At 41.7% G+C, this 21,622-nt stretch overlaps 1 protein-coding gene across 1 annotated transcript; it reads left to right on the forward strand.

Moving 5' to 3' along the window:
• Positions 1 to 1,806: 1,806 nt before the first annotated feature.
• On the forward strand, positions 1,807 to 18,127 carry lonp2 (lon peptidase 2, peroxisomal; the record flags this gene model as incomplete). The annotated part of the gene is made up of 17 exons (XM_079223878.1): positions 1,807 to 2,039; positions 3,767 to 3,902; positions 4,592 to 4,705; positions 5,838 to 5,969; positions 6,712 to 6,834; positions 6,921 to 7,084; positions 7,396 to 7,490; positions 9,342 to 9,460; positions 9,570 to 9,709; positions 12,044 to 12,185; positions 12,491 to 12,641; positions 13,643 to 13,769; positions 14,718 to 14,857; positions 15,563 to 15,648; positions 16,100 to 16,307; positions 16,405 to 16,595; positions 16,679 to 18,127. 17 exons carry the CDS (start codon positions 1,807 to 1,809, stop codon positions 16,907 to 16,909), a joined length of 2,532 nt encoding a protein of 843 aa, XP_079080004.1. The 3' UTR covers positions 16,910 to 18,127.
• Positions 18,128 to 21,622: the final 3,495 nt, after the last annotated feature.

Consider the following 21,622-nt stretch of genomic DNA (forward strand, 5'->3'; position numbering starts at 1 on the left):
ACTTTATTCACATGCATTTACCATCATGGTTTTCAAAAACACATCCTGTGCAAATTGAGTACACTCATACTCATTATTTCTGTGTTAAAAATGTTATTACATAGTAATTAACTACTATGCTTTAAGATGTCTGTGTTAACCAAAAATGAAAGAATATATATTTTATCAAAAATCAACAACAAATCAAATAGCTGCAATTGTATTTCGCATGACATGAAATGGCACCTACACTACACAATTAAATAAGTAATGTGGTGTTTCACGTATAATCTTCAGGTATTTGTCGCATAGAAAGTCTTCCAAGGTTCTTTGTGTCACTCTTCAGGGGGAGAATGTTTAATGATTGATTATGTTATATACACAGCAATTGCTCGTATTGTAAGAAGGAACTTTAATGAAGACAGCTTTAATAATGTAATACATTAATGATAATTATTGGTGAATTGCTCTAAATGCAACCCATGTATTATTATTGTACTTAATCATGGTTGTCTGTTTGTAAACATACGAGCATTAAAAGCTGTATTCAAAGATCCCTTATTGTGAACATAATGTGCTATCTCCCAAAGCTGACTGCAACAACAGAGATAATAAATGCAAACACATGGATGGTGGTTGTCTGTGGTCTTTAGAAACTGTTTTTGTTTATACACAAGATATTGAATGTATTTATTTTTTGTAAATGTATTATGTTATGTGACAGTACTTTAATGAAATAAATATTAAATAGCTATTTTTATCAACCAATCCTGTGTGTACTGTCCAGTCATTATTCAAGTGAGTCTTTAAATACGGTCCCATTATAGTCCAATTATTTTACATAATATATTTAGGTCTTTACATATTGTGTTGGTCATATTATTCCTCTAAAACCCAGTGGTGGACCATGTATTTTCTACCTAGGCCTTCTGTGCCGTCTGATATTGTAAACCCTAGAGTACATATTTACGTTGCCCATTATTTAAGTAAAAACAAGTATCCTCTGTGAAATGTACTCATGCTGATTATATTATATTGTAATATTATTGCTAGTGTATTAACATGTAAGTAGCATTTTAATGACATATCTGGTTAGGGGGAGCTAATTTAACTATTGTATGTACTGTTGGGCAGATAATTAGTTAGATAAAAGCTTGAGCAATTAATCATATTTTATAAACCGTTTTTTATTTTGTATGTACAATTTGAACCTGTAAAGTAGCAATAGCTTAGTTATAGCTCTCACATAACGTATTCAAGTACAAATATAGAAAACACAATAATTCATATGAAATGTAGGGGAGAACGCCTATATTAGCAAGAAAAAAAAACTGTTACTGTTAGATCAAGTACCTCATCACTTTTTAAAGCCTGCAAATATTTGCAGGCTTTACAAAAGACAGGAAAAAGATCAAAAGGTGGCGAACTCATTGGAATCTATTGCAATTTATTTTTCAGCAATACCGTACAGTTTGTCCATGTGTACTTGCCGTAGCCTATCCAGAGTATACCAGAAGTAAAAGGGTGTCTGAATAAGAGCGGAAAAAAGCGGAAAGCCACCTCAGGGTAAAGAACGGTGCCTTTCACATGACTGTGCAAACAAAACAACTACGTTTTAATTTCAGAAGCAATATATTCAAACGCGTGCGTCGTTTACACGTGTAGTAAGCTCAATTATGTATTCGGCTGGTCAGTGAGGCTTTTATTTTGAAAAAAACTACTCGGAAGTCGTGTGTTTACTCTTGTCTGATACGTTTGACTGGAGTGCGTGTTTGTTGTCAGGAGTTGTGTCATAGGCAGCGACCTGGTTTCTGGAACCAACGGACAATGGCACCCGGCGACGGAATCCAGATACCGAGCCGCCTCCCGCTGCTGCTGAGCCATGAAGGGGTGCTGCTGCCCGGCTCCACCGTGAGGTTCAGCGTGGACTCTCCGCGGAACATGCACCTGGTCAGCCAGCGGCTGCTCAGGGGAACTTCTCTGAAAAGCACAATCATAGGAGTAATTCCCAACACCAGAGACCCAGAACACGACACCGACGACCTGCCCACCTTGCACAAGTAATACACATTCCGTGTTAGTATTGTAGGTGTTCAAAGGGCTGCTGGTGTTGCGTGGAGGAGGGGAGGGACATACCAGGTGACTGTCCGCTGCAGGACCTCCAACCTCGGGGTCAGGACCCCTGGTTGGAAACTAAAGAGTCTCTACGTCTTTAGGCCTCTAAAGAAATATATTACAATTGAACAAGTTGAGAAGGGAAAGACAAGCCAAAACAGATCCAGACATATTTGAGACATACAGGGATAACCTTTAGGGAACAACTTGTGCCAGTTCAAAGCAGGCTGCACGTAGCCTAGTTGTATAAGGTCTGGTCTTCAGCTGGCCTTCCAGTGGCATGGCAGAGTTTATGATTAAAATATGATGTTTTTTATTATTTGTTGTGTCTAAAAGAACTGTCAGATCACTTCACATGCAATCATATAATGTAATCATATCTGTATTGTTCTGTTATGCGCATGTCTTATGTTTATTTTCTTTCACATATCCTATCTATTTATTTATCTGTCTGTCTGCCTTTTTTAGAGACTGAAGGGGCAAATAATAGTCCTTTGTCGGTTAAAATGTCCAGTATTTCATATATATATATATATATATATATATATATATATATATAGGAAAGTACAGTTACAGTTTATCAGTCGCCTCGCAGCCGAGCACAGCGAGGTGGACTTCAACCTTTCACCAGCTGTCTACCAGCTCAGTCGAGTTACTCAATAGCAATTGTTTGTCTCTGGACAGTTTGTCTCTTCTTCAACCACAGTTGCTGGAAAAGGGTGGTAGGCACCCAACTTGTCATTTTAGCCGTGCACTGTGCCCCCTCCCACTGCTCCTACATAGCTTGTTCAGTTCGATTAAAGGCTCCAGGATGCAGAAGGGATTCTTTAAACAAAAAGAACGGAGACAATCTGGTGCCCCTGTGGTAAACCACAGCAACACAAGGAACAGCAACACATATATGCCACATTGCTGTAGTTTACCACAGCAATGTGGCATATATGTGAGGGGGAAAGAGGTGGATAATGCTGGTTATCCAATCCTCTTTTCCCTTTCAACAGTACAAGTGTCTTCAAAAGGCTTCTACTTTGTGGGAGCTGCCACTTCACATTAACATCATGAATTGATGTCCTAGCCACTGCAAGCACATAATCGGAAACACATCTTGTATGCGTGTGGAAGGGGGTTGTGGAGTCAGGCCCCATCGCCCTGAGCTGCTGATCTCGAAACTATTGGAGCTGTCCCACTAAAAGATAACCCCAAAACCGTGGGGATCTCGTTTTGACAAAGTGTCAGCAGCACTTGTATAGAGTATTTTGATATATACATATGATATACAATGAGTACCAAATTACAATATAGCTTGTTTTCCTGGAAGAGTACAAATAAAAAATAAAAACTGCTTCACTTTGAGGAGAAATAAAGATGCGGAAGGAATAATTTGGATGAAGCTGTAACAAGCGTGGCTCTTTGTGGCTTTTGACGTGAGACTCGAATGAGAGACTACCACATACTACAGCACACCTGCTGGTTATAACAAAGTTGTCTGATCCGAAGCAGGAAGTCATCGAGAGGTCCTGGTCAGATCCTCAGTGTGAAGAATGAATCGGAAACAAACTGGAAACGATCATAGTTGATTATGGTTGACCATGAGTTATTGCTGCTGTGAAGCTCGGGACAGGCTTCCTCCAGTGAGTCGTCTGTCTCACTCTCACCTTCTCTGTCTCTGCAGAATTGGCACAGCGGGGATAGCAGTGCAGGTGGTGGGCAGCAACTGGCCAAAGCCCCACTACACCCTCCTCATCACTGGGTTGTGCCGCTTCAGTGTGTCAAGTCTGCTAAAGGAGCGACCCTTTGTCCTGGCAGAGGTAAACTTCTAATGTCTCACGGTAAATGATTAAAACTGACTGTGTGCACCTGCATGAGAGAAACCAAACTGGGACCCGTTCATAGAGAAGTCCCATTGACGTAAATGGTCACTCAAAGCACTTTAACGCTACTTGTCGTCATTCACCCATTCATACACTGATGGCAGGCTAAGGTGCCACCTGACCATCAGGACTAACATTCAAACAGATCGACAAACGCTAGCGGAGCCGGGGATCGAACCGCCGATCCTCTGTTTTGACGACCCTACTCACCACTGAGCCACAGTCAACCAACCCAGTGAAAGTCAGTCAAACTGACCACAGCAACTTGTATTAGCCAGTACTTAAAGGCGCCCTGTGGAGTTTTTGTGCGAGCATAAAACAAACAGCCGTGTCCTGTCACCCACTTTTGTGCACGTGTGCATATGCGTCTTTGTGCGATTGCATGATACAACCAAAGTGGGAAACCATTTTGTAAAAACAATACTCCACAGCAAAACACTCCACAGGGTACCGTACATATCCTAATGTTGCTCTTTCCATTGAAACAGTGGAAAAGGTGCATTCCTTTACTCACAGCTTCTTTTTCTTTGCCAGTATCGGACAAAAATACCTTTCACTCAGTATGTAGCACGTACAAATGTGGATGATATCAAAGTGTGTTTCTCTAATTGAAACATTAATTGTAGGTGGAGCAGTTGGATAAACTGGAGCAGTACATGACCCCAGCAACGGAGCGTACCACGGTCCAAGATGGAGAGCTGGGGGAGCTGTCCCACACGTTCTACCAGGCTGCTGTACAGGTGTGTGTGTGTGTGTGTGTGTGTGTGTGTGTGTGTGTGTGTGTGTGTGTGTGTGTGTGTGTGTGTGTGTGTGTGTGTGTGTGTCTGTGTCTGTTGTGTGTGTGGAAGAGAAAGAGAGTTAGTAAAGATAAACATCTCCATATTTCTTGGTTTAGTTATTGCTTGTTGACCTAGAGTAGACCTACAAAACAATTTCAAAAAGAAATATGAAATAATTCAATAACTTGTCATGGTTACATACAAAACATGATCAAGTAGATTAAATTATAGGAAAAGAAGGAGCTTCTGGTCATACACATCATTTATATTAGAGGTTTCACAGGTTTTTCCTGTAAAATAAATGAGTTACATTTATTTCTACAGAGTCTTTTTTTTCCAGGTGAGATTCCTCAACCCAGAAACAGTCATTTCTTTTCAGATTCCATGTGGGTTGAAATGTTTTTCCTTCAGAAAACTTAAAGCAGTATGACATCTATTAAGAACATGTGAAACAATTAGGGCCGATTACACATCTGGCTTCTGTGGTTGCATATGCTAGAACATGAAAGGGCTGTGTGCTTGCATCCATGTTTGAGTGTGTGTGCACATGCACGTCCCTGAGTGAGTGAGTGAGTGTGCAGGTATGTGTCTGTCCACGGCTACTATGTTGGGTGACCAGTCATGGATGAAGACAGATCTTTCTTATCTTATCTTATCTTACTGTGGGAAGACCTGCAGGTTGCAATTATTAAGGACTTATGGAAGTCGGCAAACCTATAACTCAAAGTATTTACGAGATGATCCATCAATTAATGAAAAGGCTTCATCGTAAGTCTTTGCCTAATAATTTATTCCTGAGCTATACCAGAATTCCTGAAAAACTCTGGAATGTCAAAAGTGCATCTTAAGTGTTTTCTGCACCTTTCAATAACCAGGCATTTTAACGTGCAGTCCATAAGAGAGAGGCAAGAAACACAAGATACACAAAAAGACACACATGAACAGCATTTAAAAAAGAGCAAAACTAAATTAAAATGAGGAAAACAAGAAGTAATACACTGATGGATTGGAGTTAGGCCTTGAAAACAAGTCTTATTGTGTCATAAATCACATTTTACCGTGTGTGTGTGTGTGTGTGTGTGTGTGTGTGTAGTTGTTAGGTATGCTGGACATGTCAGTTCCAGTAGTGGCTAAGTTCAGGCGTCTGTTAGACAGTCTGCCCAGGGAAACTCTACCTGATGTGGTCGCCTCCATGATCCGCACCTCAAACAAAGAAAAACTACAGGTGAGGTGATCTGTTGGGTCTGTGTTTAAAGCAACTTATTGCGGGGGTCTTGGTGTACCGGCGCTATTTGCATGTATTTAAATTAAGTAATCGGCATACATATTTGGCGCAAAATTGGCCATTGGCCTTTTTCTATGCAATTGAGCCTCATATCAAAAACACGGTCCAATTCACAAAGATCCTTGCTAATGGCCACACTCTGTAAAGTGAGAGAGTTTTTCAGAATTCATTCAGAAAGTTGGTGGTAACTGAAGTGCATTCATAAGGGATGTCATACACAGACTTTCCATTGATCACGGCAGCATTGAATCCTTTCCTTTCTTTTGTGTCAAATCACGCTACGGTCTTTTACATTTTTAATTCTTAAAACACAAACAGCACTGACAGACAGCTTTGCTCTCTGGCAATTTAATTTTTTGTTCTGCCTGCCGTGTTCGTGGCGATAATTCTACATCGATAATTGCAAACGGATGCAAAAATAATCAAATTGCATCAGCTGCAAAACTGTGTGGGCGCTGTAATACTATCAGCACAATTTAGTTAACAATTTGGACCCTGAGATAGTTCTGTGATTGTGTATTGGAATATCTGCCACAGTCTTTTTTTTATAGCTACGAGCAATTGGTGCAAGAGAGGGGGAAAAAGTCAAACTACACATCACAGTTGGCTTAATGTAAAGATTTTCCCTGAGGTGAATTTATTTTGAAATGTATTTTTTTGTATTTCCATGTGTGCTGTAAAGGTCCTGGATGCGGTGACCTTGGAGGAGCGATTCAAGAAGGCTCTGTCCATGTTGACCAAACAGATAGAGGGACTAAAACTGCTGCAGAAAACTAGGAAATCAAGTCCTGAAAATGAGAAGAGGGTAACAAACATTGGCATTCATCCTTTTCCTTTCAACCATGTCCGTATGCATATACCCGTTTACCTCTCCGTGCCCCATCTGTTCAGGTGTTATCCGTGCGTAAAGGTGGAGTCTTACCGGGCCGGCAGTTCAACCTGGAAGAGGAAGCTGAAGATGAGGATGGCGATGACACTGCAGTCTTGGAGAAGAAGGTCCACGGGGCCAAGATGCCTGAAGCTGCATTCAAAGTTTGCCTCAAAGAGCTGAAGAGGTGAACTCGCCCGGATAAGCTCTGTCACACGTGTTCTCTGTCCTAATTATCTCTGAAATGTAATTATTTAAAATCTGAAACTTTAAATATGCCTTTATTCGCAGTAGCTTTCTTGGGCAAACTTTTCCTTTTGATTGCACAGTTTGAAAATTGACCGTTTGATCGTTTCAAATCAATTCTCGCATGTCGTTTTGTCTTGAACACACAGACACTCCATCTCTGCTTGATTTCTCTCTAAGCTTGATTTCACTGATGAGTCCCGGTCCGCAGCCTGACCCGTGTTTCGGTTCATCTCATTCATCTGCTTTCAGGTTGAAGAAGATGCCTCAGTCCATGCCTGAATTTTCCCTGACCAGAAACTACTTGGATTTGATGGTAGAGTTGCCATGGAGCAAAAGCACCAAAGGTAAACAAAGCTGAAGGCGAACTTTAGCGGAGTCCAGGTCCACAAGCCACATACAGTATGACACATGCCTCAGATACCGTATGAGGTTAATACTACACTATACCCAGCCTGTTTGAGTGCTAAGTAATGCCTAGCATGTGGGGACTGTAACAGTGTTCTCATAACTGTGTCGAATATGAACGTAATCGGTCTTAAACTTTTCTAGTTCGCTGGTTTTGCTTTTAAAGTGTCTGAACTTCTCTGTTGTCTTTGGACTGGTCAAATTAGATTGGTACAGATTTAAATCTTAAACGTCAATTAATTTGGTCTAATAATAAAATGTCAGCTGAAAGAAAGGATTAAACTGTTTTGATACATTCACAACACAGGTTGCATCTCATCTTCATTCATACCCTTCACTCGGATTACACAGTGTAGTCATTCATACTGAAATTATGCAGCACCAATCAATATTTGAATCGTGACGACGTGTAACGGGAAAAGATGTCTCTTGTGATGAACCCAAGGGAAATTGTCACTGGACTCACTAGAGAGGCTGCATCGCGGCCGTGTTGACTGCACTCAAAGGGCCATCCGTGTGAAACCATGATGCTTTAAACACATTGACTCAGGAACTAACCAGGCCGCTATGAAGCCTATGAAAATTGTGGGTTTCAAACTGGTGCACACGGCCAAATTGAGTAGCCGTGCAGAAACGTGTTTGGTTCACCCACGCTGCTCTTCTTCCCCATTTAAGTTTCTCTAAAAGGTTGATTCTGGTTCAACTTTTCCTTTTTGTGTAGTTCTTTTGTCATCCCCCGCTGTCCCTACGGCCGCAGCATAAACTCAGTAGCCACAGCCCGCAAACTCAAATTTAGGGTGAACGTCGAGTGTTGTAGCATTTCTCAGCTCATTTGTTTAGTTTAACCAGCTCACAACTTTCACTGTTTTGACTCAGTCTCACCACTCTCATCCAATCGCACCTAGTGTCCATCCACAGCTGTTTTCAGTGAAAAATAATGCTGGGTTTAACTGTTTTGTTTTTTTAACATATGAGCCATAACAACTTTGGAAGCTGATAATATGTCAGTGTTTCGTTTACAGCTTGTTCTGCTGCCCCTTCCCCGTCAATTTTTTTCTCCAAATGCAGCTTTAGATAAAGTACGTGGGCGACTGTGGCTGAGTGGTTAGTGTGCCCGTCTTTCAATCAGAGGGTTGGCGATTCGCGCCCCGGCTCTGCCAGTCCATGTCGTTGTGTCCCTGAGCAAGACACTTAACCCCTAATTGCTCCCCGTTGCTGTGTCTGCGGTGTGTAGAGCAAAAATGTAAGTCGCTTTGGATAAAAGCGTCAGCTAAATGAAATGTAAAGTAATGTAAAATACGTTACGCCTCTTAGAAGTCTCACATCCTGTATCGCTCATGTTCAAATGTGAAACCAAAGTTGTTTCAAGGCAATAATATTTCCGCAACTGAAGCCAAGCAAAGATATAATGTATCTGTGTTTGCCGGCCACGATATCAGGATGTCGGTGCCCCTGCTGATGTTCTTTGCTTTGTCTCTGCTGGAGACCACAGACTGCCTCAATTACAGATAACCTCAGATGAGTGGAGACTTCAATGTCCGGGGTTTATTCGTTTGCAGGCTCAGGAGTCAAAACAAGTATATCCTGCAAACAAATCCAAATAACCGTTTCATCTAATAACTTTGGAGGGTTGTCTGTTCTTTTAAGAAAAAACAACTTTCAAGCGAGCTTGTTTCTACTCTCCTCCTCACTGCCTTTGCCTTCGCTAATGCAAATGTGTTTTCTCTCTTTCTCTCTCTCTCTGATCTATCCATCTTGTCCTTGCCAACACAAACACACATACTCCCCAGACTGCCTCGACATCCAAGCTGCTCGTACTCTATTGGACAACGATCACTATGCCATGGACAAGCTGAAGAGACGCATGCTGGAGTACCTTGCTGTCAGACAGCTGAAGACTTCTCTGAAGGTGGGTCTTATAGATCAGAACACAACATGTAGAAAGGCAAAAGGTCAGAGATTTCTTTGATGTACCTCATATTTACCTGTGGATTTCATGCCATTGTTTTTGTCTCTAGGGCCCCATCCTTTGCTTTGTGGGGCCCCCAGGAGTTGGAAAGACCAGTGTAGGACGCTCCATAGCCAGGACCCTGGGCAGAGAGTTTCACCGCATCTCTTTGGGAGGCGTCTGTGACCAGTCGGACATCCGTGGACACAGGTATCATAAGATAGCATATAGCAGCAGTAGTAGTGGACAACACAGATATGAGTGAGGCCGGCGGGCTCACATATAAATAAATATACACCAAGTCCTGAGTTGTCTCAAAACTAGGGATTTATTGTCTGAAATCAGAGGGGATTCATGTTCTGAACTCAACGCACTGCAGTGTGAGTCTATTGTTTGGATGGCGAGCTTCCACGGGCTCTGTGCATGTGTATTGGAGCACAGCGCTGTCTGCTGCTGAGTGGAACACGAGCTCTCGTGATTACAGTTCATTGATTGCATTTCAAATATACTCCTTCTTAAAAGACTCCTACAAAGTCGTGCAGGAACAAATCCTAACATCCAGGAGTAAGTCAGCATTTCTACACTTTTTTTAAATGCCTTTTTGGTTAGATGCCTGAAAAATGGCCTGTGGTTAACACAAGCTTTAGAGATTTTAATGTTTTGTTCGACCAGTAGATACCACTCTCGTGAATTTTGAAGCTTTAACATGTATTTTAAAAAGGTAATTGCCAACACGTGGCTAAATGAGACTACAAAACGTCGCTATGCTGACGAGTCCGCCTTGACAGTTAATTTATGGGCTAACGTTAGCTTTTTACTTCTGCAGATAGCATTCACCCTTCAGGCGTTTGCATATTCTATTGGAATCAGTGAGACGCTAACGCCGGCCTCCAAAAATATGTCATCCCTGCACCCCTCTATTGGAGAGCAGCAATGAAACATTGCTAACTAGCATCAACCTCTACTTACTTACCTTTTCTCAACACAGCCACACACCTACATTACACAATGAGCAACATAGTTGGTTATCTGCTCAAAACCACATTTTTTGTCATTACACTGCAATTATTCAAAATACCCCCCAAAAAACTTTCTCTATAACGTGGCCAACTCGATATCAAATAAATCTTTGAAAACACAAGCATGTGTTTTCAAACCAAGGGGCATTACCAGTCAAGCGTAACACAACGGCTTTCAATATACTAACAGTTGATGGTCTTCCAAAAACGGTCACAGTTCCACCCTCATACTATATTAAAATCATTGGGTTTTTTTAAATGCAGTTTCCTCTTACCATCTAAAAGTAAGTGAGTCATTTTTCATTTTATAGAATGTCCTGTAGAAATAATCAATGACAGAATTGCTGCAGTAAAAGATGCAATAGCAAGAAAATCCCAGATTGATTCCAAATGTGTAACAATTTAAATTCCGGAAAGGCACAGAAGAGGAAAACAATCCCCAAATCCAGTCATGTTGTTATCTATACCATCTTCAGCATTTGGCCAAGTTTTCTCCCACCGCGTCACATCTTATGCCATCTCTCGCTCAGCACCTTGGATAGAAACACTTTTCATGACTAATCCAGCCCTGGTGTTCTCTTTCTACACAACTTCTAGTGAGTCCGCTATTTCTCAAGGTTTCAATTATCTGTAATTTGGTATTGGATAAACTTGTTTTATGTAAAGAGCACAAGATGACTTGTATTAGTGGTGTGGTCAACAACAGACAAGTGTACCACGTTGTCAAATTACAATCAATTGCGTCGTAACCTCAGATAGAGGTCGGATGGGGGTCATCTGTTCTGGTGAAAAGTGCAACTGTGATAATCGTCCGGGAATTTAAAACATTTGAATTGGACTTTACGAAATAGAACATCAATTGTAGAAATAAACGATCACTGTGTTTATATTTACTGCAACACACACAACACAATTATAGTGACCTGGAGTTTATTGGTTGACTCTCACTTCCACAGTATCTGTTCGTGTCGGTCAAATAGTTGTGAGAGTTCGGCTGTCGGATCACGCAGCTCGCCTTTGATCCGTCTGTTTTCAGCCTCGGTCCCAAATGAGTCTTATCTCTATCAAAACACACTCACTCATCCCAGGTGACGGAGCTGATCCTGGTATTTTAAAGGAGAACAGGACCGAGTTTAAGGGACCTTTTAGAAAAGCCAGATGAGGAACGTGTGTCTTGCTTTACCAACAGCAGGAGTGTAATTTCAGTTCATTATTTAATTTGTTCAACAAAAATAGCTATCCTCTGAAAGGTAGACCCCTCCATTTGTTTTGTTTATATCCTTTCCGCTACATTTTCATGTTTTCAGCTTGCAAGTTCTTGTCCCCCGCTCGCATTTGAACTTTGTGAGAACTTTGTGTCTGCACTCTGTAATTCCTGTCCCGTGGCAATAAAACAAGAGCAGGACCAGCGTGTCCACGTGGCGGGACAAACAGGAATGTAAACGTGATTTAATGTATTTCTGAACTTCTCTGCTGTCACTATTTACCCAGTGGATCAATTCAAATCCTTCTCATCATTCTCCAGACGCACCTATGTTGGGAGCATGCCTGGCCGCATTATCAACGGTTTAAAGACGGTTGCCGTAAATAATCCTGTGTTCCTCCTGGATGAGGTGGACAAGCTGGGGAAGAGCCTGCAAGGAGACCCTGCGGCCGCCTTGCTGGAGGTCAGCTCTGTTTCTCTCTCTGAGATGACCTGTAGTTGTATCTGGGGAATTAGGGCAACATGTGAAGCATGTATATGAGTCCAGATCCTCTTCCATCAGTATCAGATGTATTCTCTGCTTTTTAATTGTTACCTATATGTATATGCTTCCTACTTAATCTGCCGGTAGACCTCACTGCTTCCGCACTAAGTTTTAAACCGTTTTTTTTCTTCTGTGAACCAACCAACTAATTAAGATACATTCATTTAAGTTTGACGAAACACTAAAAACACGCACGATAAAACCGTCTCCATATATTCCCTTAGGTCCTGGACCCAGAGCAGAACCACAGCTTCACAGACCATTACCTCAACGTGGCCTTTGACCTCTCCCAAGTGCTCTTTATTGCCACTGCAAACACCACAGCCACCATTCCCCCTGCCCTGCTGGACCGGATGGAGGTGCTGCAGGTACCAGGTGAGTTTAGGTGCAGAGAGTCACTCCCAGGCGTCATCTGTGCGGATCCAATAATAATAATCCAATTCATCATGTGATTGTTTTTTTAAGCCATGCAAGTCTAAGTACACACGGCCGGTACAGTGAAACTGCGAATGGCTCATTAAATAGGAATATTATATGAATAATATATATATATATATATATATATATATATATATATATATATATATATATATATATATATATATATATATATATATGAATATTATTAGGCAATGCCTGAGCAGTAATTTGTAACTTATGCTCATGATATAGTCCATGTTTTTTGCACTTACTGTGCATTTATCTGCTAGTTTGCATGAACCAAACGACACCTGCAATATCACAGCAGTTTGATGGCAGATAACACCATGTTATGTTTAAGAGACTCAGCCGGAAGTATCTTATAACAAGTATTATAAGTGCATTATAACCTACAGTCAAGTACAAATATTTCCTTTTTACTCTGTATTACACACTTATAGTATCATTAACTTATAGTATCTGTTAGCTGCTAATTGTGCACCTCCCAAACTGACCGTACCAGCTACGGCATCCTCCAAGTTTTAGTTCCTACCGCTACATTTCATTTTAGTACATTTCTCATGCATACACAGTGTAAAGACAGGGATGACACAGACATGATGAATGGAGGAAAAATTAAATAAATACAACTGAACAAGAAAACAACAACAATACAAAACCACAAAAAGAAACGACAGGAGCAGTTTCCATGTAGAAAGCAAAAAAATAGGCACCCAGTTTTGGGCCAAAGGCAATAAATAATGCAATAAAAAATAGAATATGTCTGGTTCCGCTGCAACACTTGAGATTCATACTACTTTTAGACTGTTAATCGTGATTCTGACGCATTCTAAGAGCGCACTGCTTAATCCGTGGATCTCTCTTAGTGTAATTAGATAGTATGATTTACTGCTTTGAGGGAATGATTCATCAAAGTGTGTGCGTTCGTGTTTCAGGCTACACTCAGGAGGAGAAGGTGGAGATAGCTCACCGTCATCTGATCCCAAACCAGCTGGAGCAGCATGGATTAACGCCTCAACAGCTGCATATACCACAGGACACCACACAGAATATAATCAGCAGGTACACACAAATGTTCATAAAAACACATACATCATGAAAAAAGGAAACTCGCTTAATTTAAAGTTACCACAAGGAACTTTAATTTCATAGTGATTATGGCGGTCCCTGTGGATGAGAGCGGCAGTGTTTCCGAGCGCCAGATTCCCTTCATAAAACCTAATTTTACTGCAGCAGGATCTCATGCAGTCCTGGTTCTGGTTTTCTCCAGGCCTCCTTTTCCTCCAGTGGGCCCAGCAATACGCCCAGTGGCACTGATGACAAGCATGAAGAAATACTAAATAGAAAAGTAAACTTCTGGTCATCAGAGTGTGTCCTTAAAGTGTTAAGTGGTTTGTCGGCTATTTGTTTGATGAGCAGTGCTTCTGACCATGTGATCAGAGGAATGTGTCTCAACCAGATTGAACCTTTAATAATAATATTTGTAATAACGACCAACAGCCTGATCAAACGGTCAAAACAAAACAAATCGGAAAACGCTGCTAATAAACAGGCTCTCAGTCTTTTCAGATAGAAGCAGTATGCTGCCTCTCAACACTCGCCTCACTCCAGGCTGGTAACTATATAAACGTCCAACAGCATTACATGGCGCTTATCCTTGGAGGGATACTCCTGATGTCTTTCAAACAAGAAACAGAAGAGGTCCACGTGGTTTGGGGTGAAGTCAAAGTGAATAAAAGTGTCCTCACATATAGTGAGAGATGACATTTTTGTCAGAACTTCAGGCATTTGAACATATACTTTTCTTTATAAGGATTTTCAGGCCCTGGAGGGACACCACATTTGCAGGTCATACCAAAACAGCTAGTTTAAAATCAACTGTTTTTGTGTTCTGATCACATACCTGATGCACACGGATCGTTTCTACAAACCTGGCAACCCAAAGCTACCCAATGAAACCTCCCCCCTCCCCACGTAATTGTAGTATTTGTTGTGTGCTTGTTGTTTTAGTTACACCCGTGAGGCGGGTGTGCGCTCCCTAGAGAGGAAGGTCGGGGCCATCTGCAGAGCGGTGGCTGTGAAAGTCGCTGAAGGTCACAGAGTCCCCGTCACAGACGCTTCGACCGCCGAGTGTCCGACGCAGCAGAGGGGTAAGAACCCGGCTCTCGTTCCGGTCTGCGTCTCAGTGGGACGTTTGGACTGGTGGGAGGCAGAGGGTCAAATCCTTCATCGCATGACCTGCACTCTCACTCATAATAATCTACTAACATGTACATACTTACAACACAATTACATTTACCAATACAGATTAAGTTATGCTCTTATTTAAGTACTTTGAAATGTGATAACCTTTGGAAATATAAAAAGACTGCCTCACCCAACTGGGTGAGTGGAACCGGTGTAAAAATGTTCAAACTAGTTTGATATGAAACCAAAGACCGGACCTGTGAAAACATGAACATGTCTTGTTGGTGAAAAACAAACATCAAACAAGCTGGGGACAGTCATGTTGGACTGCTTAGTCAGAAAGCCCTCTGTGTTGCCAGGTAACTGATGTTAGGGACATGCACTACAAACATTGGCGTGTGTGTGTTCTCCTCTTCATCGCTCTCTCTCTTTTGAGGCTTCAACCCCATAGTTCTGTTTCTCTCAATATGTCAGCTGTGTGTGGATGTTTGATCACATCATTAAAACTTGATTTCCACAAACATAGATGTAAATGTTTTATTTTTGATCTGGTCATTTTCCCTCCAAAATGTGCTGAAAGTTTGTATTCAGACACTTTTGAGATGCTGCATCCTGAACATCAGTTCTTCACAAAAGGATTCAATTCATTTCATTTCCTGTGTGCTCAGACCAGGCCGCCCCGCCAGAGATGCCCATAGTGATCGACAGCGTTGCCCTAAAAGACATCCTGGGTCTTCCTCTGTTTGAAATGGAGGTAGGCAACACACCAGCAGGGGTCCACAATCTACAATTACAGAGACATGTGCAGAATTTCCCATTTTTTCTGTCTTTCTTTGGCTCTCTGGAAAGCTCTCAGAACTCAATTATGTAGAGGCAACTTGTGGAGACATCTCCGCGCTCCACAGCAGCTGTACATGAAGTCAGAATAATGCAGCCGGTTCTTGAGCTGTTCTCATGCAGTATAATGGGAAACACAATGCCGTTTGTCAGGCGTTTTCTCTTTTTCTCATGTCTTTCATCTCACTTGTCTTTGTTCTCTCCATTCCTCAGCTTTTCATCTCACCCACGTCTCTCCTGTCTTCGCTATTACATTACATCATGTTGGCCCTTTGTTTCACATTTATTCCTGAATGTTTGAAGGCCTCCTTCTTCTGATTTATTCCACCAACTACAGCTTTACAGATGGTGTGTGTGTGTGTGTGTAGGTGTCTGAGAGGCTCACCCTGCCAGGTGTGGCAGTGGGTCTGGCCTGGACCCCCCTCGGTGGGGAGATTCTGTTCGTGGAGGCCAGTCGAATGGAGGGAGAGGGAAATCTCACTCTGACCGGTCAGCTTGGCGCCGTTATGAAAGAATCCGCCCATCTGGCTATCAGCTGGCTCAGAGCAAATGCTAAAACCTACCAGCTCACCAACAGTGAGTTCACACAGATGGATGAACATGCCGGCAGGTAAATAGTTAAATAGGCTCATTATCATGTATTTGAACCCGACATCTGTGTGGGTTTGAACAGTGGCGGGCGGTCCAGACCCGCTAGAAGGAACCGACATCCACCTCCACTTCCCAGCTGGAGCTGTCACCAAGGACGGCCCCTCTGCAGGTGTTACTATAGTAACCTGCCTAGCCTCACTGTTTAGCGGCCGATTGGTCAGATCAGACGTTGCCATGACAGGAGAGATCACGCTGAGAGGGCTGGTGCTACCGGTGAGTTATCGCATTTCAACACATAATAGTAGGTGCATTTACATCCAGTTTTTTAACCGACTGGATTGGTCCGTTTCCCTCAGGTGGGCGGTATCAAGGACAAGGTCCTGGCGGCCCACAGGGCAGGAGTGAAGTGCGTCATCCTCCCTCAACGCAACAAGAAGGACCTGGAGGAGCTTCCAGCCAATATCCGAGCCGACCTTGACTTGGTCACAGCCGCAAACCTGGACGAGGTGCTGAACGCCGCCTTTGATGGAGGGTTTCCAGGGACAGCCAGCACCCACACCCAGCCTCAGCTGACCAGCAAACTGTAACACACCGATGAAAAACACACACACAGGCACAGTAACAATGTAAAATGAAGGCTGTGTTCCTCAATAGACCAAACGGAGTAGTCATTTGAGATAAATTAAGCTACAAGCTCTCTGTTATGTGAGGTTGTACTAGTCTGGCATCTTTGTTCATCACATATGGGCAGTTCAGCCATTCAGAGTGTTGTCATGTTGATGCCTTTCTGGACGTTGTGAATATGATGGTAGAAACATGATAAAGAATATGTTCGGCCACGGTGGGGAAAAAAGGAAACGGGATGGACCCGAATGCAGAGAGACACGGGGAGCAGAAGGATGAATAACAGTGATTTTAATAAACAAATATCTAAATCAAAACGTACAAAGTAGAGGAGTCCATAATTGAGTAGCTGAAAAATCCAACAGGCAAACGGGCAAAATGACACAAAACAGCATCAGGTGCTTCAGACATGTGCACAAGAGATACCAACAGGACCAACAACCAGCAGACAAAAAGGTCTTTCAAGGAAAGACGGGAAGGAGAATTCATTCGACAAAAGACAACCACAGTGTTGAGCATCTCTGACTAGTTTTGATCCGTTTACAGCAGTTTCATCACTTTACTGCACTTTTCAGCAACCGCATAGTAACGTTCTTAGTTTGCCAGCCGGTTTAACAGCTTATTGAAAGTATTTCCAAGTTATAGCAACGGTTATTCAGTCATGAACATTTGTTTTCGTGAACGCATGAATGGTGCGTCACTTTAAATGTTGCCGCCGCAAGGAATTGTGGGGCGCCATTATCTACTTTCTTTTCCATCAATAAAAAAAAAACATTATTATTGTTTAATAAATGAATTGACCTTTGCACAAAATGTACTTTTCAACAAACGTATCATGAAAAACTTCCCAGGCGCATATACGTATATATTAGTGCAGTGGTTCTCAAATGGGGGTACTTGAGATTTAAAAATATATATATTTAAAATGAGCATAAATTTAAAATTCCTTGAAAAATAGTTCTTTATAAATATTCAACAATATAAGAATTCATTTTAGAAAAGACACAAATCTGATTTCATACAAACCATGATGCACTTCTGTTCTTCTAAATAACTAATTATGAGTTGAATTAAATATCTTTGAAATTTTGAAAGTGTTTTTGTATTCCTTCAGATGTCCCCGTCCTGCAGGGAGTGACTGTATTAATCACACAACGGGATAAAATTGTATCCTAGCTGAATTCCATCTGAAGCAGAAAAATAAAAGTATTTTCAGCTCTGAGATAGAGCACAGATGGGATTTCTTTCTCTCTCCTGTAGCGATGTAATCTGAAACACAAGCGTGCCGGGTTCCCCGATTCAGACAGCCATGGAATGATTAATGCAGTCCTGCAGAACATTTTTGCAGAGACACCTAGATCAAGGCAAAGAGCATCAAAAGAGTTCTGTGGGTACAGATTTTGTGAATTATAGAAATATACTTTTTTGCAAGAAAATAGGCAAACATCAGCCGTGACATTTTAAAGCAATGTGAAGGCGTGGGTATGTATTGTGTTTTTAATTTGTCAAGCGATTAAAACAAGTAAAGAAAATGTATAGCTGCAGCTCCTTATGTGCATTTGTCTCATTACGTTGATGAGTAGCAACAAATAAACATCCAACATGCAATAACTGGGTTTGGCCACTTAGGGGCAGCGGTGAGAAGCTGCTGACTCAACGCCGCCATGCGCTTGGAGTTTGATCGTTGGGCTTTCTGCCGGAAACCTTGAGGTTGGTTGTCATGGTTTGGGTTAAAATAACACTTTCTGGCAGAAAGTCCTAAAGGCAAACTTCTCCCATGTGCTATTGGCGTCACTTGTTAAGTGGTTATGGTAAACTTGCTTTTGATCATAGTGTAATGATGACAGCAAGGTGATTGTGTAATAATGGGCTTAAAACCTCAACACTAATGCATTTACAATGCAAATACTTTCATCCACATCTCATTTCCAGGACAAAGTAAACAACAAAACACCGTTCCATGCTGGATCACAAAGCTTCTGAAAGTGACATTTTAAAGTTAGTTTCTAGACCCCAACGTTCCAAATCTAAAAATGGTAATAACAGTAGTAACAAGAGAACTTTGATGGCATATACAACATTACACTCTCTAACCTGACATGCAACCCCTTGTTAAAGTATTACCCGATGTTTTAGTTTACATACATCAGCACATTTATTTAAAGAATACTTTACTGGCATCAGTAATGTCAGCGTGTGTGGAACGTAAACAGCAGCCATGTCGGCTGAGGAAGAGGCCGGCCGTGTTCAGGTGGAGAGACTTCACAGCCGGAACCACAGCTGGCTCAGGTGGGACTCATCAGCTGATGATCAACATCCTGAACGACACAGAGCCAGCAAACAGGACACGGACCCCTGGAAAAGAGGTGTTGTCACAGTGTTATGTTGAAAAAGTAATATAGCGTGTGTGTGTGCGTGTGCGTCCCTGCTTTAAATTGGGGGCGGGACAAAATACGCATAGCTTTGCCCGTGTGGTTCCTTAACACAACCGATCAAGGTGGCCAAAAGATTCTCTGCTCAGAGGGTGAAATATGGTAAACAAAACAGATAACCGTACATTTATACATATTTATAAAATAAAAGTGGCATAGGTATTTTAATAAAGAAAAGATGTGCAAGGGTGTTTAAAATTGTTCCGGAGTCAGAGTCAGTTTGTTGATGAACCCGACCGCAGCTGGAAAGAAGCTGGTCTTGTGGCGTGAGGTCTTGGTCCTGATGGACCGCAGCCTCCTGCCAACAGCTTGTGTCCAGGTGGAGAGCGGTGGGCTACAATCTTTCTGTACTTTGTTTTGTAAATTCTGTACTAGGACTTTTTTCGCCATACTTTACAATGACCTTTTTTGTGTTTTTTCGCCATACTATACTGAGACTTTAATTGCTTTAATTACTTATTATTATTTATTTTTTTTTCACCATACTATACTGTGAGTCATTAAAATTCATATCATGGTCTGATTAAGAACTAAATACCTAATCGTGGCTTCATATATATTGTATAGGGACATCAGAGCAGAGTGATGATGCATTACAGCTGTGTTGTCATAACAGATGTGATGTCATCGAGCATTGAACACCAAAATTCCATTTACTGGATTGTCATTGTGCAGCACAGATCAGACATAAGCAACACATTTTTTTTGTAAAAATACAAATAGGATAAAGATGGAGGCAAAGAACGTGGAATTGAATCCTTTACATGAGACAAACGAAAACCAGGAACATGTCTTGAAACTGGAGGAGCAACTGGTTGCCAAAGAAAGAGACTTACTGAGGCCGTACAAAGAATAATGCCTTCAGTTGAGGAAGAAGAGCAGAGACCTGAAAGTGGCCGTGAGCCAGCAGGAGAAACGGCTCATGGAAACAACCCATGTCCTCGAGCTGGAGAAACGTCATGAGGAGACCAGCAAAGACCCCCAGCATGAACTTGCCCAAAAACAAAAAGCACTTCTCACAAAAAAGAAGTGTTCGGTGCTTGAGAAACAGCTTGAACAGACATTGCAAAAGCTTCACATCGAGTTGCCACTAAATAAAAGGACCGAGAGTTGCTTGGACGATAAGAAAGAAAGCTGATTGCCGAGCGCAACCATCTGGAGAGATCACAGCGTAAGGGAAAAGGAGAAGCGGATCGAAGAGCTGAAGCACAGCAGGTCAAGGCCGCTGCCTTTTGAGTTGAACCCCCGAGAGACAGAAGGTCAGCAGAGAGCAAAGAAAGAAGATCAGTGCGCTGACAGCCCAGGTTCAGATGCTCTACTTAAAAGCTGGAGAGACAATGCAGAACACTTTGAGGGAGAAGTGGAAAGCAGGGGCCTGAAGGGGCCTGAAGAGAAATCAGGTGCCATCCAGGTCCCGCAGGCCCCCGGGGTGAAACGGGTCAACACCAGGATGTAAACCGCCGAACCAATTCCTGCCCGCCTCCCACCCATCGGCAATAGTTTCTGACCAGAACAACCAAAAAACAACCAAACGCGTTGATACAAAATGTCTTAAAAAATTGCCTTTGATTGAATTGATTTCAGCAGTAGATTGTGTTTTCAGGAACATCTTTTTAAGCTCTGTGATTGGCTGTTTCTTGCAAAAATGCACCCTGGGAGTGGGATACTACTTTGAAATAAATCAAATGGGCAGCCAGTCATGACGCTTTATAATAACTAGCTTTAATGAATGGTAAATTGATAGTCATTTAATTAGACTTAAAGTAAAAGTGCAAAGTATTCACATCGAAATATAAAAGAATCAGTATCAACCAATTCAATGATAATTAATGTTTACTAGTTAGTAATGCGTTATGCTACTTTAACTGTTTGCAGACTGTTTATGTTACTTATATTTGTTACTGATTACCAAATGATTAATAAAACCTTTGAAGAAGTCGTTTCTAAAACAAAATGTATATATTTACAACACGTTGTTAATGTTTAATAAATTGTTTCTAAACCATCTATCAACAAATGCCTTACATTCTTTGAATGCATTTTGATAGGATCCAATGTTTTGCACTTCAGGACCAAAACATTTCAACACTCCAGGAGCCTCTCTGGACCGCCATCAGTCCAAAAATGTCATCTTTGCACACAAGACATCTCATAATCTAACAAGCTTCATCATCAGTTGAGCACCTTCTAATCTGAATTGTGTACTGTTGGTGTAATGCTGATTTCAGCCTCTAGGAGCTGCTA

This window comes from Taurulus bubalis (assembly GCF_910589615.1).
Source record: "Taurulus bubalis genome assembly, chromosome: 9".
Classification (NCBI taxonomy): Eukaryota; Metazoa; Chordata; class Actinopteri; order Perciformes; family Cottidae; genus Taurulus; species Taurulus bubalis.